General features: G+C 44.2%; 1 protein-coding gene across 9 annotated transcripts in view; it reads right to left on the bottom strand.

Moving 5' to 3' along the window:
• Positions 1 to 13,945, bottom strand: part of LDB2 (LIM domain binding 2) — a 386,421-nt gene that overhangs the window by 62,967 nt on the left and 309,509 nt on the right. For all 9 annotated transcript variants that reach the window (XM_057547425.1, XM_007167347.3, XM_057547423.1 and 6 more), the window contains 2 exons: positions 10,541 to 10,663; positions 7,778 to 7,861 (listed from right to left, as the gene is read on the bottom strand). In XM_057547425.1, coding sequence (XP_057403408.1) covers positions 7,778 to 7,861; positions 10,541 to 10,663 — 207 coding nt within the window. The remainder of the gene's footprint in view (positions 1 to 7,777; positions 7,862 to 10,540; positions 10,664 to 13,945) is intronic.

Genomic DNA, 13,945 nt, shown 5'->3' with positions numbered 1-13,945 from the left:
TGTGCCAAGGCATGGAAGCAACAGGGCATGACGAGTTCGGGGAAGTGCAGGCGGTCTGTGTGGCTACAGGATGATATGTGAGATGGGGAAGGGATGTGGGACGAGGCCGGGAAGCAGCAGAGGCCCCATCACGGAGGGCCTAGAGTGCCAAAGTCAGAAGCAGAGCACTTGACGAGGGCACTAGAAACTGTAAACGAGTCCAAGTTGAGTCATCTGCTGAGACCAACAAGGATGGGTATCCTCAGGCTCTTAGGAGAGGAGGAACACTCTGGGATGACCTGAGGTCCCCAGCTGAGGCTGGACAATGTGAAGTGGAAGCAGACCTACTTATAACAGTGTCTTCAACTCCCCACAAAAGGGAATGTGCCTTATCCATTCTTATAAACACCCTGGCCCTGTCTCTTTTGAGCCTGGAACATAGTAGATGCCACCCCAAAAGTCTCTTGGTCAGATGATTGACTTAAAATTTAAAAACAAAGCCAAACTACCCCAAACCTTCAAGGTATAAAGAAGTGTTGTCCCTACAGTATCCAGTGGGCAAGGATTGTCCACTCTACTGTTGATGGGAGATGAATGAAAATGGCACAATCCATTCATGGTCAAGCCAGAGGTTTGTGGTGGTTTCCTTTAAATGCTTATCGACGGGGTTTCTGCATTACCAACCCTCATTCTTTCTATGGGATAGGAAATAGAACAGATGTCAATTATTTCGTTTTCAATTTTAAAGTCTTATTCTTTAAACCTATTTAAAGAAAACAGTTTCTGTATACAGTAAACATTCACATATAAGAACTGCATATGAGAAATTTGAAATGATGGCAATTTGAAACGCTGAGTTAGAAAGGGCTTTCACTTTGATGAAATGAAAGTCGAGAATTAAAGAAGGATGAGACTCCTGGGTGTGCTGACCCACGAGAGCTCTTCTCATAGCTCTGAATACAGGGGAATCCAGTGAATGACTTGATTCCACCCAAGAGATAGGACCAGAGACCTGAAAGACTCGATTCTACCCAGGAGAAAGGACCAGAGACCTTTACGAGAGTGCACTTGGCAAAGAGAAGGGAGCTCCACATGAATTTATCTCACTGGAATCCAGCGAGGGCGGTGTTACATCCCATTTCCCAGATAAGAAAACAGGCTCAGAAAGGTCAAGTAACTTTCCCAGGGTCACAAAGCTAGCAAGTGGCTGTCCTCTGACACATCCTCTTGTTTGTCTGACCCCTTAGCCCAGGACTCAGCATGAGGTGTTTCCCTGGACCATGCCGTGCTCTTCCCAGGACAAAACTTTCTCTAGAACTATACCACTCAGCTAAGCTGTACATTTTGGACCCAAACTCCTTAAACAAACTTAAAAGTTACATTCCAGCCGTGTGGAACTGTCTAGTGTTCCCCCAGCCCCCCAGCTTTCTGCATCCTTCTCTGACACTGCTCATGGCTGACCCTCTGCCTTGTCTGTCTGGGACCATCTACTCATCTTTCAGAATCAATTCAAGGGCCCGTTCCTCCTTGAAGACTTATACCTTCCACACCCGCCATCCAACAACTTCTCCATCCTTTGTACCTGGAGTCAGACCGCGGGTTTAAATCTCTTCTCTGCCACTCACCGGCTCTGTGACTTTGGGAAGTTACCTCCCTGTGCCTCAGTTTCCTCATCTGCAAAATAGGACTAACAGGAGCCCCGTAAGGTTGTTGTATTAAAAAAAGACTCCCTGCACAGAGCACAGCTGCATGCCTGGCACACAGGAAGTGCTCAGTGACGTTAGCTAGCATTATGTGCATTACTGTACCCGGACAGATTTCCCTCCCAGCACATTTTTTTTCTTTCTCCCCTACCAGGCAGTGATCTCCTTAAGGGTGTTGGAGACCTGGCACAAGAGTGGTGTCTTAGAGATGCTTGTGGAATGAACAGTGAATAATGGGCGAAGGGGATCTGGGGGGAGCTGAAGAGGCGCCACGGGCGGGTCTTATTGACTTGGACTTGCCCCGATGCCTCTCCAAGGGCACCCGGCCTTCCTGTGGCCTCTTCAAGGAATACCAGGGACAGCAGGGCCTACTGCTGTGTCCAGCAAACATGGTAAAGGACACGTTCCTGAAATCCCACCTCCTCCTCCCCTCTCTCGTTCCCTCACCAGAATGCACTGACTGAGGGGCACCATCACACCCACGTTAGGAAATGACTCCCTCTCCAGGAGACGGTGGGCACGTTTTGTGAAACACACTACCCGGTTTCCGGGATGCCTAACAGCCACTCACTCTGCAGGTCCGTCCCCAGCCCCAGCCCCAGCCCCAGCCCAGATAACTACCACAGGGACACTCGGTCAGTAAGTCCTGGCCTCCCAGAGGTCACCGAGGCGGCCTGCAGAGGAAGTGAGGCCACGCCTGGTCAGGGCATCATCTCTGCTCGGCCACCTCCAGCCTCTGCTCCTCGGGGACCAGCGAACCAGCCATTGGCCTCCAAGCACCGTGCACCTCCGACCTTGATGTGCTGGGATGTGCCCGAGGGAACGCAGGCAGTTTGACAGCTCAAATCAAATGACAACGGCTCTTCTGTGGTCACTTCAGAAGCATCAGGTCGGGCTTCCCTGGTGGCGCAGTGGTTGAGAATCTGCCTGTTAATGCAGGGGACATGGGTTCGAGCCCTGGTCTGGGAAGATCCCACATGCCGCAGAGCAGCTGGGCCCGTGAACCACAACTCCTGAACCTGCGCGTCTGGAGCCTGTGCTCCGCAATAAGAGAGGCCGCGATAGTGAGAGGCCCGCGCACCGCGATGAAGAGTGGCCCCCGCTTGCCGCAACTAGAGAAAGCCTTCGTGCAGAAACGAAGACCCAACACAGCCATTAATTAATTAATTAATTAAAAAAAAAAAAGTGAGACTCCTGATATTCATCCCACTTTAAAAAAAAAAAAAAAAGCATCGGGTCACCAGAGTCCCCAGCAGAGTGCTGCCCTTACACCAGCATCATCATCTGTGTTCACAAGCTCTGGAGCTGGGCTGCTGTGCTTCGCAGGCTCCTTCCTCCAAACAGGGGAGCCGCCTTGGTGGGCTTTGCACATTCCCTGAAGGCAGGCTGCCCTGAGAGTGATTTGGAATTTCTTGGGAATAAATGAACTTGTTCTGGCGAAGCCAGGTGATTATAATTGCCTACCTTCTGTATTGCTTAATTTCGTTTCATGAAAGACAAAGCTTATTGAAATGTCAGATGTCTGGAGTATTTAAAATCTCCATTCCTCCTTTCCAAAGCAGGACGCATTGATTCTTAAAATTCTTCTACTGATTTAGAAGGCCTTGCATGCATATTTGTCAACATAAAACTTCTGACCCCTTCTTCAGATACTGGGCATAGTTGTTGAAGTTCCTCATTAACTCTATTTAAACGACACTTCACCTGACTTTCTGAGGCTTGAGATAAAGGCTGAGTTCCTCAGAAGGATGGGGGAGCTCCAGGTTTTAAAGCAGTTTTATAAATAAATGGTTTTTCTGACTGCTCAACTGTCTTACAAAAGTAGGTGGTAAGAGTACCAGAGAAACCTTAGCTTCTGGTTCTAAAATGAAGAAATAACTTTTGTTTCTCCTTCTTAGCGACCACTGACCAGGCCAGGTCTCATCATGGAAGCCCATGTGTCCTGGATTTGGATTCTGAGTTTGAAAATCTGCTCAGCCATGATTTGCCGAGTGGCTCACAGCTGCCCAGAGGAGTTGCTGATGGGAGGTTGGCTTCTATCCTGACCGTCTTCCCGAGACCCATGGGTCCTTCCCTGGGCTCTCACGGGCCTTGCACATCCTTCCATGTCAGCACGCCTCCCTGGAGCTGTAGCCTACCTCACCCCGCCGGCCTTGCCCATCAGCCTGTGAGCGCCACCCTAGGAAGGAGGCCACGTCTCCACGGTGAAGGCCCAGCATCTGGCACACAGCCAGGAAGATAGAACGGGCTCGGTAAGTGTCCTGAAGCAATCAATAGATGAATCAGTGATGGAGTGAGTGCAGGCGAGAAAGGCAAACGGCCACTGAACCAGGGTGCACGAGCCGGGGAAATCAAATAGTCTTGGGAGGACCAGGGTGACAGAAGAGAGCCAGCTGCCATGTTGCTCTAAGTGGTTCCAGTATGAAGAACAATGATGGACACCCAGCAGGTGCTCAATAAATATGACAGTGAACACTAACTGGGTACTTTCTGCCCCAGGCTCTGGGCTAAGCCCTTTACGTGGATTGTCTTACTTGATCCTCCCATTAAACCGTACCAGGAGCTGATATTACTTTTGGCGAAGTAGGTTAAGGACCCAGTGAGAGACGCTGACTCCCCAGTCAAGGCAGGAAAGACACAACCCAATTCCTATCAATATCATCATTCTATGAAATAGTGCCATTTGCAGCACCATGGATGGACCTAGAGATTATCATGGTAAGTGAAGTAAGTCAAACAGAGAAAGACAAATATCACAAGATGTCACTTATTTGTGGAATCTAAAAAAATGGTACAAATGAACTTATTAACAAAACAGAAACAGATTCTCAGACATAGAAAACAAACTTATGGTTACCAAAGGGGAAGTGGGGGAAGGATAAATTAGAAGTTTGGGATTAACAGATCCACACTATTGTATATAAAATAGATAAACAACAAGGACCTACTGTATATCACAGGGAACTATATTCAATATCTTGTAATAATCTATAAACAAGAATCTGAAAAAGAATATATATGTGTGCATATATATATGAATCACTTTGTTGTACACCGGAAACTAACACATTGTAAATCAACTATACTTCAATACAAAAATTTAAAAAAAACTATCATTCTACTTTCTTACTAGAAAGGCAGCAGTTTTGCCATGAAACACATAGATTCTAGAGTTCAAGTCCTGGTTCTGCCATTTGGGGGCTTGAAGCTGGGTGACTGACTTTACCTACACCATCTGTGCCAGCTCTCTTGTGGGGAAGGTACTGGTGCACGTGGGCCATTGTGAAGTTCAGCTACATCAGGATGTGTACATACGGCAGACCCTGCCGCTAGCGCTACTTCAGATGGTAGCCTTGGAAACGCTACTCTCTATTGCCCCAAACCATACACGGTTCCCTGTGTCATTCCCCCTCTGCAGGTGTGATGTCCTCACTCTTCGTGGGCTGGAAGCAGAGAACTGCAGATGTGGGGACCAGTGGGCCTTGCTGACCCCAGGGTGAAGGCCACGGTTTTACTGATGACAATAAGAGCAACTGGGGGCGGGGTGCGGGTAGGGAGGAGGGAAATTCAGCCTTTATTTCTCTGTGTTAAATGCAGCTAAAAGATGTAATAAAGGATCTGTCCAAGATCTTAGCAGCGAGTTAGCGACCAAGTCTAGGATAGACTCCGAATTCCTAGATTCCTATGTGAGGTCAGCTGAGGGTACGTCGTGTGGAAATTCTTGATCCGCCTAAGGAGAGGCATGTTCAGACGGTTTAAACTAAATCTCTCCTGGTTCCTGACAAGAAGAAATGCCCAGCAGTGTAGGGCATCCTTCTGAATTCCTGTGGCTGGAAAGGCACTGCAGACCCTCACTTGCTCAGACCTTGCTACCCACTCCCACTGTGCCAGGAGCGCCACAGAGGGGCAGTTCTTAATGCAGAGCCTGGAGGTTTAGGAGAACATAGCCTCGGCTGCCTTGGCTGGGAGCACTCCCCTCTGGATCCACCCTCCTGGGCAGACTCTGGTTTTCCTCTGAGTAGGAACCAGGGGGCTGTTTAGTGGAAAACGACCTGGCTCAGGGCTGCCAAAATGGCGGGCATGCTGGGGGTGAGGTTGTGGGAAGTGAAGCTGACTCTGGCTTTTGCCACGTCTGGATTTGGCTTTGGGGCATCTAAACTGAATAGAAAGAGATTCTTCTTGCGCACCCAAGAAGGCGACACTGCCATCCTCATGTTTAATCTTTTCAGAGGCTCCTGGCCCAGTAGCCCAGGCAGCCAGTTACTCCAAGACCTGGCTCCCAACTAACTCTCTCTCCCACTTCTCCTGGCTACTCCCTTCATGTCCCAGCATCAACAGACTGCTTGGAATTCCAACCCCTAACTCCTGCTCCCTCTGATGGAAATGTCCTTCCTTCTCTTTTCTCTGGTTTAACTTTATTCATTCTTTCACACACTACACAGGCATTATCTCTTCCATGAAGCCTTCTCTGACTGATTCTTCTGAGATGTCTATCTTGTACTCCCATAATTTCATCTGGAAACTTCTATCATGGTATTCGCCATTTTGCATATAATGTTCTGTCTTTATGGGTCTGACTCTCATAGGAGGACGTTTCTTGATAACAGGTGCAGCGACTTTTGTCTTTGAATCTTCAGCGTCTTGCCCAGTGCCTGGCACATTGCAGTGAGGGCATGACTTGGAAACATTTGTTCAAATTATTCTTCACTTACAGAGGAGGAAGTCCGGCCAGGACATTTCAGCATTTCAATGTATGCAAACATGATTGTACTTAGAGGACTGTGAATACAAAACAAAATTCACAAACCTGCACTTAAGGATAAAGAAACAATAGCATAAACATTATGATGGGGTCGGGCCCTGGAGAAGTGGTCTTTGCAATGTGATGACTGCCATTCCACACTAAAAACCAGTGTGATATATTTTACCCTGTTAGACCAAATACGGAGGCTGTAAGCGTTATGTGGGCAGAGAGTTTTGCCTAACATTTAATTTTTTAAAATAAAAATTCACTTTTTATCCAAACCAGAAAATCTGTTACATGTTACACAGAGAGTCCCTAAGAAGCCTTAGAAATAAATGTCTGTGTTATAGCACCGAGGTGAATTTCTTCAAGGGACTCTCTCTGGGGGGCACACTGAGCCTCCTCATAGGTGACTGGTCCCTGGGTACAGACGCAGAGGCTGTGAACTCAACAAAAGCACACTGGAAACTTGAGACAATCAGAAGGGACATAGTGCCAAAGCATTTTATGAAAGAGACATTGCTAGCTTTTGAATAATTTATTCCAGGAGTCATACAAACATAGAGAAGAAGCTCAACACTGACAAAGTCTAGGTTTGATGCTTTTTGTTAATTAAACCCAATCATCTGTTGATCACAAACACACACACACACACACACACACACACACTGTGGTATAAGACATACATATTGTGCTACTATTCACAATTGTCAAGACAAGGAAACAACCTAAATGTCCATCAACATTTGCAAATGTTGATGCGGTACATGCATGCAATGGAATATTACTCAGCCATAAAAAGAATGAAATAATGTCATTTGCAGCAACAAGGATGGAACTAGAGATTACCATACTAAGTGAAGTAAGTCAGAAAGAGAAAGGCAAATACCATATGATATCACTTATATATAGAATCTAAAATACAATACAAATCAACATATCTACAAAACAAAAACAGACTCAGATATAGAGAACAGACTTGTAGTTGCCAAGGTTGGGGGTAGGAGAGGGAAGGATTGGGAGTGTGGGATTAGCAGAGGCAAACTATTACATATAGGATGGATAAACAACGAGGTCCTACTGTACAGCACAGGGAACTAGATTCAATATCCTGTGATAAACCATAACGGAAAAGAATATGAAAAAGAATGTATATATATGTATAACTGAATCACTTTGCTGTATAGTAGAAATTAACACAACACTGTAAATCAACTATACTTGAATAAAATAAATTTAAAAAGATATACATATTGTGCTATATTACCTCATTTTAATTCCTTGGCTCAAGATACATATAAACCTCTAAATTCAAACTCAACAGGAAATATAACCAACCCATTGGTCTTACCCTGAGGTAGTTGAGGGTGAAATTTGTTAGCCCCATCCTGGTGATGTTTTTGGACAGTTGATCCAGGACCTGAGGATCTTGTGCCTAAACAGGAAAAAAATCGTATATTTTATCCCTGTAAGATGGTACCAACAAGGTCCTCGACTGTGCTACAGCTGCTGAGAAATACAATCTGCACCTTGTCAGTTTTTCTCAGAGGGGCAGGCTGCTGGAGATAATTTAATTTACATTTTGAAGACACTTGAATATAACACTTAAGGACACTTTTGGATCAGTGGTGCAAGACCCATTGCCGGGGAGAATCAAACTGAGTCAGATAAGAGAAATGACTTTACTTCCTCTGTGAGAGGCCCTGTGCCTTCAGGAGGAGGGTCATTAAGTCCAGCCAGGACACCTCCAAGGTCCCTGGCACTGCCGCCCACCCTGCCCCGAGGGAAGGTGTGGTGTGGATTTGGCAGAGCCATGCTTTAGGACTGGCCTTTGCTGCGTGTTGTGACAGTGTTGTTTTTAACAGCTTGGAGTCGAGAGGACTAAATGTGAAAACTTTGCAACTGCCATGAAATATACACATATATTAAAAAATTCTAACTCTCTTCCCCATTAAGAGGAGGCTAGAAATAGATGTCCTCAACAATTTTCATCCTGCAGGACTGCAAGGGTATGCATAATATTTTCCAAAGTATCAGCCACAGAAAAAAAAGATGTAATGTTTTGCGGGTCACCCCCAATGTTCAGTTTGACCAGAAAAAAATGAAAATTCTTTCTGGATTCCATTGTAAAGTCTCTTAGTTGATGCTCTTTCTTTCTGTTTGTCTTTCCTTCTTTTTAAATTGATATAAACTGTTGCTAAACAGAGGAAGTCTTAAGTAAACGTCCCTTTGTCTCCACATCTGCATTCATGAGACCATCTAGGTTATACCAACACCTTAATTTATTCTTTTTTTTTTTACTTTAATTTTCCTCACAGTGATACAACCAACTGGCTTTGTGTATATAAATAAAATGTAGGAGAAACAGTCAGAGCTTGTCACTTTTCATGCCAATTTCTGGAAAGGGGATCCTTTGTGGATGTGGAGCTGGTATTTATTGAACCCCTTCCAGGTTCCAGGAAAAGCTGGTTCTATAACGACGCATCAAATAGTTGTGGTCGACCTCAAGGAGCTCACATTGCAGTTGGAAGACAGGATGATAATAAACCCATGGAAGGATATTTTTGCTTTCGTCATGGCCATTGTTGCTGATAGCCAATCACCAATACTTGCAGAGGTCCTACTATGTGCCAGGCACTGGCCTAAGCGCTTATGTGCATTGACTCTTAATTTTCAAACCAATCCTCTGAGGCAGGCTCTATTACTATACCCATTTTATAGACGAGGGACTGAAAGAACAGAGATGTCATGTCACTTGCCCAAGGTCACACAGGAACAGGGATTCGAACCCGTGTGTTCTCAGGCCCAGGCTCCTGACCACTACTCTACGCTGCTGTTTCTCTGTCTATTTTGAGACTAATAAGAATGGCTACTCCAGACTGCTTCAAGGAGAGTGGAAGATGTGAACTGGGCTTTGAAAATTGAGGAGGACTCGGGCATGGATGGGCAAAAAGGATGTAGCAGGAGAGGGTCCAGCACTCAGGTGTACAGCAGAAAGCACAGGGTCGGCGGAAAGGGTAGAGATTGGACAAACCAGATGGTAGGAGGGTGTTGAGGACAAAAGCCTGGGGAGACAGCCTGGGTAGGAACAGAGGCAAGACAGACAGCTTCTCGGCCTGGGTGTTAGAGTCAGAACCTGCTGAATCGAAATCTTGCTTTGTCCCTTTTGGGCTGGAAAGCATTGGACAACTTATTAAACCTATCTGAGCCCCCATTTCCTTACTTCGAAAATAGGAGTAATAAACAATTCACCTCTTCGAGTTACTGTAGGGACTAAATATAAGGTGTACACAATGCTTAGCACAGGCCCTGCGTATCAAACACCCAGTAAACGCTCACTACCGTGACTGTATTCTCTTTTCATTGTACAGGGTCTTAAAAAAATCAGGCTCATTCAGTCTGATTTTGCTCCAAAGCATTTTCGCAGAAACTGCTGCATCGCGCATTCTGGAAGAGGGATTTATTTAATTTGATGCTATGTGACTCCTTCTTAAGGGACTGACCTGACGAGTTCCTACCAAGTCTTACCTTTAAAAATCTCTCTAGGTTGGCATCAAATCCACCCTTGCACCTCATTTGTGCTCAATAAATTTGATGTGATTTATGGCCAAATGCAACCAAGAGGACCCCAGGTGTTCTGCTCCTTCCCAGCGCTGTGGTTAGGAAGGGCATGGACACGGATCTGAGGTATGTGAGCCCCAAGTCTTGCCGGATGGTTCTAATCAAAACTGGAAACTGTTTCTCTTACTCTTTGTTCTATTTCTTTGCCCATTTATACATAACAGGTTTATTAGCCCAGGCAGAGCAGTGCTTGATAATGACTGCACGGAATTTAAGAAAAGTACAAACTGTTTATTGAGGTAACCTCAATTTGGAGTTTAAAATAATAAATTATTTTTTAAAAAGGCTCACAATGCACCAAACTCAGAAACAAAGGAGGGGGAAAGGGGCCTGTGGATGAAAATGGTTGGGGGAAAAACTCATAATTTAGAGTTAATCACCTAAAGTGTGAAGACTCTGGGAGTTCTTTCACGGTGAGAAAGCGGGGCTTCTCCTTTTTGAGTAAAATGAGGGGATGAAAGGAAGGTAGTAAAATAGAAATTAAGTTACTTACATGCATGGCAAGAATGCTTCTTGGGACTAACTCTCTGTATTGTCTAATGGTAAAGTGCCATGTTTTTATTCTCATGAGATCATCAAAGGTGAACTCCAAGATCAGTCTGCCTTCTGTACACACCTGGAAGCAACAAACAACAGACTCAGTGATTAGGTACTTTGTGATCACCACATTTTTGTAACTCACAGGTCAGCCACTCAGTGTGGTCTCCCTGACTCCCCTTGGGCGGTGCTGGATCTGGACAAAAATGTGACACAGGTGATGTATCCAAGAACTGAGACAGGTGTGAGATCTGGAATCAGTGGGGTCAAAAGACAGCACAGCTGCTCACTAGCCATGAGCTAATGGTAACTCGACTAGTTACTACTGAAACTCCAGGAGCCCCCATTTCTTCATTTGTAAATATACAGACAAAACCCATCTTATAGCAATGATATGTTAAAAACTCCTGGCACACAGTGTGTCCCCCACAAAATTGGTACTCTTTCACCTCCTTTTTTCTCCACTTTCATTATGCTTCTACCATAGGAGTTTGAACTCTGTTCTAATCTTGGTTATGCTACTCTGGGAGAAAGTATCTAGTAAAAGTATTCCTGCTTACGTATGAGTTACTACAAGGTTGCCCAACCAGAGAAAGTTTTCATTTCCAAAGAGAAATGCCAGAGGGCAACGCTTAACCCAAGGCTGTGGGTATTAGTTAGTGACACGTGGAAAATAGAGGCACATTTAGAATATATTCCTTGAATCACATCCTATCAGCCATGACAAATTCTGCTTGCGTAAAGGGCTTTGGGGGACCCAAATTAATTTAAGAAAAATATATATTATTAATGAGACAGAGTTTCTGAGGCTCAGAAACTCCTTGATAGAGTGATCAGTGACAGGGTAGCATTTTTATCTTCTTTTGAAAGTCAGATGATTTTTGGCATGTAGTTCTTATTTTATTTACCTTTCTTTTCACTGTTAATGACTTTGAAATGAAAGAAAATGCTGGGTAGTCTCATGGCACTCATTCTATCTCAACTATGTAAGATAGGAAGTGGAGGCATAATATTGGTTCAGTTGTAATTAAACAATTACAGTTCATTATTCAGCCCATGTTTGCCTTAGAGAAGCAGTAGAAAATAATGGATGGAATCCTGACTCTATTTTCCACTTATTTTGCAACTTTGGGAAAAACAAATAAATTCCTTAAGTTTCAGTTTCCTCATCTGTAAAATGAGGATAATGATATCCTTAGGTAGGACTGTTGGGAAAGTATATTAAATTAAATTGTGTATATAGATTGCCTAGTATTGTATCTGACAGTAAATGATAGTTTAAAGATGAAAGACATGTACCCAAAGAACACAGAACCCTAGATCAGGGGTTGTTGTAATGTCTTATCTGAGACATGGGGGGTTTATGAGCAGTGTCTCAGGGGCTTTGCTGGGAAAAGCTTAGCCTCCGCCTGGATGCTGAGATTCCCACTCACTTTCTAGACTCAACCAGAACAGCTTCAGTTTTATCTGTTTTAAATATTGGACTTCTTTTTTTTTTTTTTTTAAATCTTTTTTTTTTTTTTTTTTTTTTTTTTTTTTAAATTTTTGGCTGTGTTGGGTCTTCGTTTCTGTGCGAGGGCTTTCTCCAGTTGCGGCGAGTGGGGGCCACTCTTCATCGCGGTGCGCGGGCCTCTCACTGTCCCGGCCTCTCCCGTTGCGGAGCACAGGCTCCAGATGCGCAGGCTCAGTAGTTGTGGCTCACGGGCTTAGTTGCTCCGCGGCATGTGGGATCTTCCCAGACCAGGGCTCGAACCCATGTGCCCTGCATTGGCAGGCAGATTCTTAACCACTGCGCCACCAGGGAAGCCCTAAATATTGGACTTCTGATCAAGCCTTTTCGAAGAAAGATTTCTCAGACTGAGAAAAGAACAAAACTTTGGAAATCACTGCACTACACATTAAAAAAAAAAAAAAAGCAATCAACTGAATAGGGAAAATGATCATTTCTAAAACTATAGTCCATGAAGATAATTAGCAATTTATATCAACCTTTTATGAAATATTAATAATCACTTCCTTCTTTGGGAATTTAATACAAAAAGCCACCATTTATTGGGTTCCAACTATGTCCTAGGCACTGGGTTCAGGTGATTTCTATTCTCTCTAATTTAAGGTAATATTTTCTTTAAACAAGTGAAATACCAGTGCAGGAGAATTAGTAACGTGTTGATAGGGCACCACTTAAGAAAGATGCTAATAACATCTGCCATCTTCATTTTATCAAAGGTCTCAGAAGCACTGTCAGATAATTATTGATAATCTGGGTGAAGACCTCTAACTCAGGCCCAATTAGCAGAATCTGTGGGTAATTTCAGGCATTGGGCTCTTTGCCCCAAAACTCCTTGGCTGAGTGGTCTTCAGAGCCTCATTTTTGGCAACTTTGCCATGAGAGTCAAGCACAGTGAAATTGGGGAAGACTTCAGCGTCCCCACCTCACTTCTCTAGAGCCTCATCAGCATCGGAATTAATTTACCAGGGTTTTCAAAAGAGTTGCATGGAGATTAAGACACGCAATTCCCCCTGGAGTGTTAACATGACAGAAGCCACCTGCAGTGGAGGCTTTCACAAAGGGGAGGTAACTGCAGCCAGACATTGACAGAGGAATGTATTGACAATACAGGACAGGGAAGGGATATTTGGATGCTACAATCCTTTTCTTTTAAAGAGGGGGGATTATTGGCTGTTTAAACAAATATTAGCTCAGTTAAATGTCATCCTTTTTTTATTATCTAATCTGTTTGTTTTGTGTTTATGAACCATAAACCCAAGCAGAGAGTGGTTTCGGTTTACTTCTACTGGAATAGAATTTCATAAAGGGAAGGCCTGGATGGAGTTCGTCTGATGAATTACTCAATTGGAGCAGCTCTAAGGTCAAGTTAAACTGTGTTTTTTGTTTACTGTGACATAGCAAACCAGCTGAGGACTCTTCATGCAGGCAAACTGCTACGGGCCTACAAAAGGGAACATCTTAACAGCCTTGGACTCCTCCTTTCTCAGCCAAAACCAAGAAATCATCTTTATCCAAGGCATAGCATGTGCAAAAGAGGAATCCTGAGAATTGAATCTAAGTTGATTGTGTTGCGTGTTTTCTTTAAGGGACATTAAATGACTGACTTCCTTGAACGAAAAGATGGAAGAGAATTTGGTCACTGCTAATCTTCCCCAAGTAATTCTACCCGCAGCCTCCACCCAAGCCCTATGCAGTCTCTCCAACCCCTGCCCCCATCATGGAGGTTAAAGGAAACTGAAGGCTTTGTGATTTATTTTATATGCAACAATCAGCAAATGGAATAGAGGCACTTAAGAAAAAAAAATATATGTATATATTCCTTGTTTGGAAATTGTAAAAAAAAATGGACAT

The sequence above is a fragment of the Balaenoptera acutorostrata genome, chromosome 5 (assembly GCF_949987535.1).
Source record: "Balaenoptera acutorostrata chromosome 5, mBalAcu1.1, whole genome shotgun sequence".
In the NCBI taxonomy this organism is placed as follows: Eukaryota; Metazoa; Chordata; class Mammalia; order Artiodactyla; family Balaenopteridae; genus Balaenoptera; species Balaenoptera acutorostrata.
This window is presented reverse-complemented; position numbering and strand designations above follow the sequence as displayed.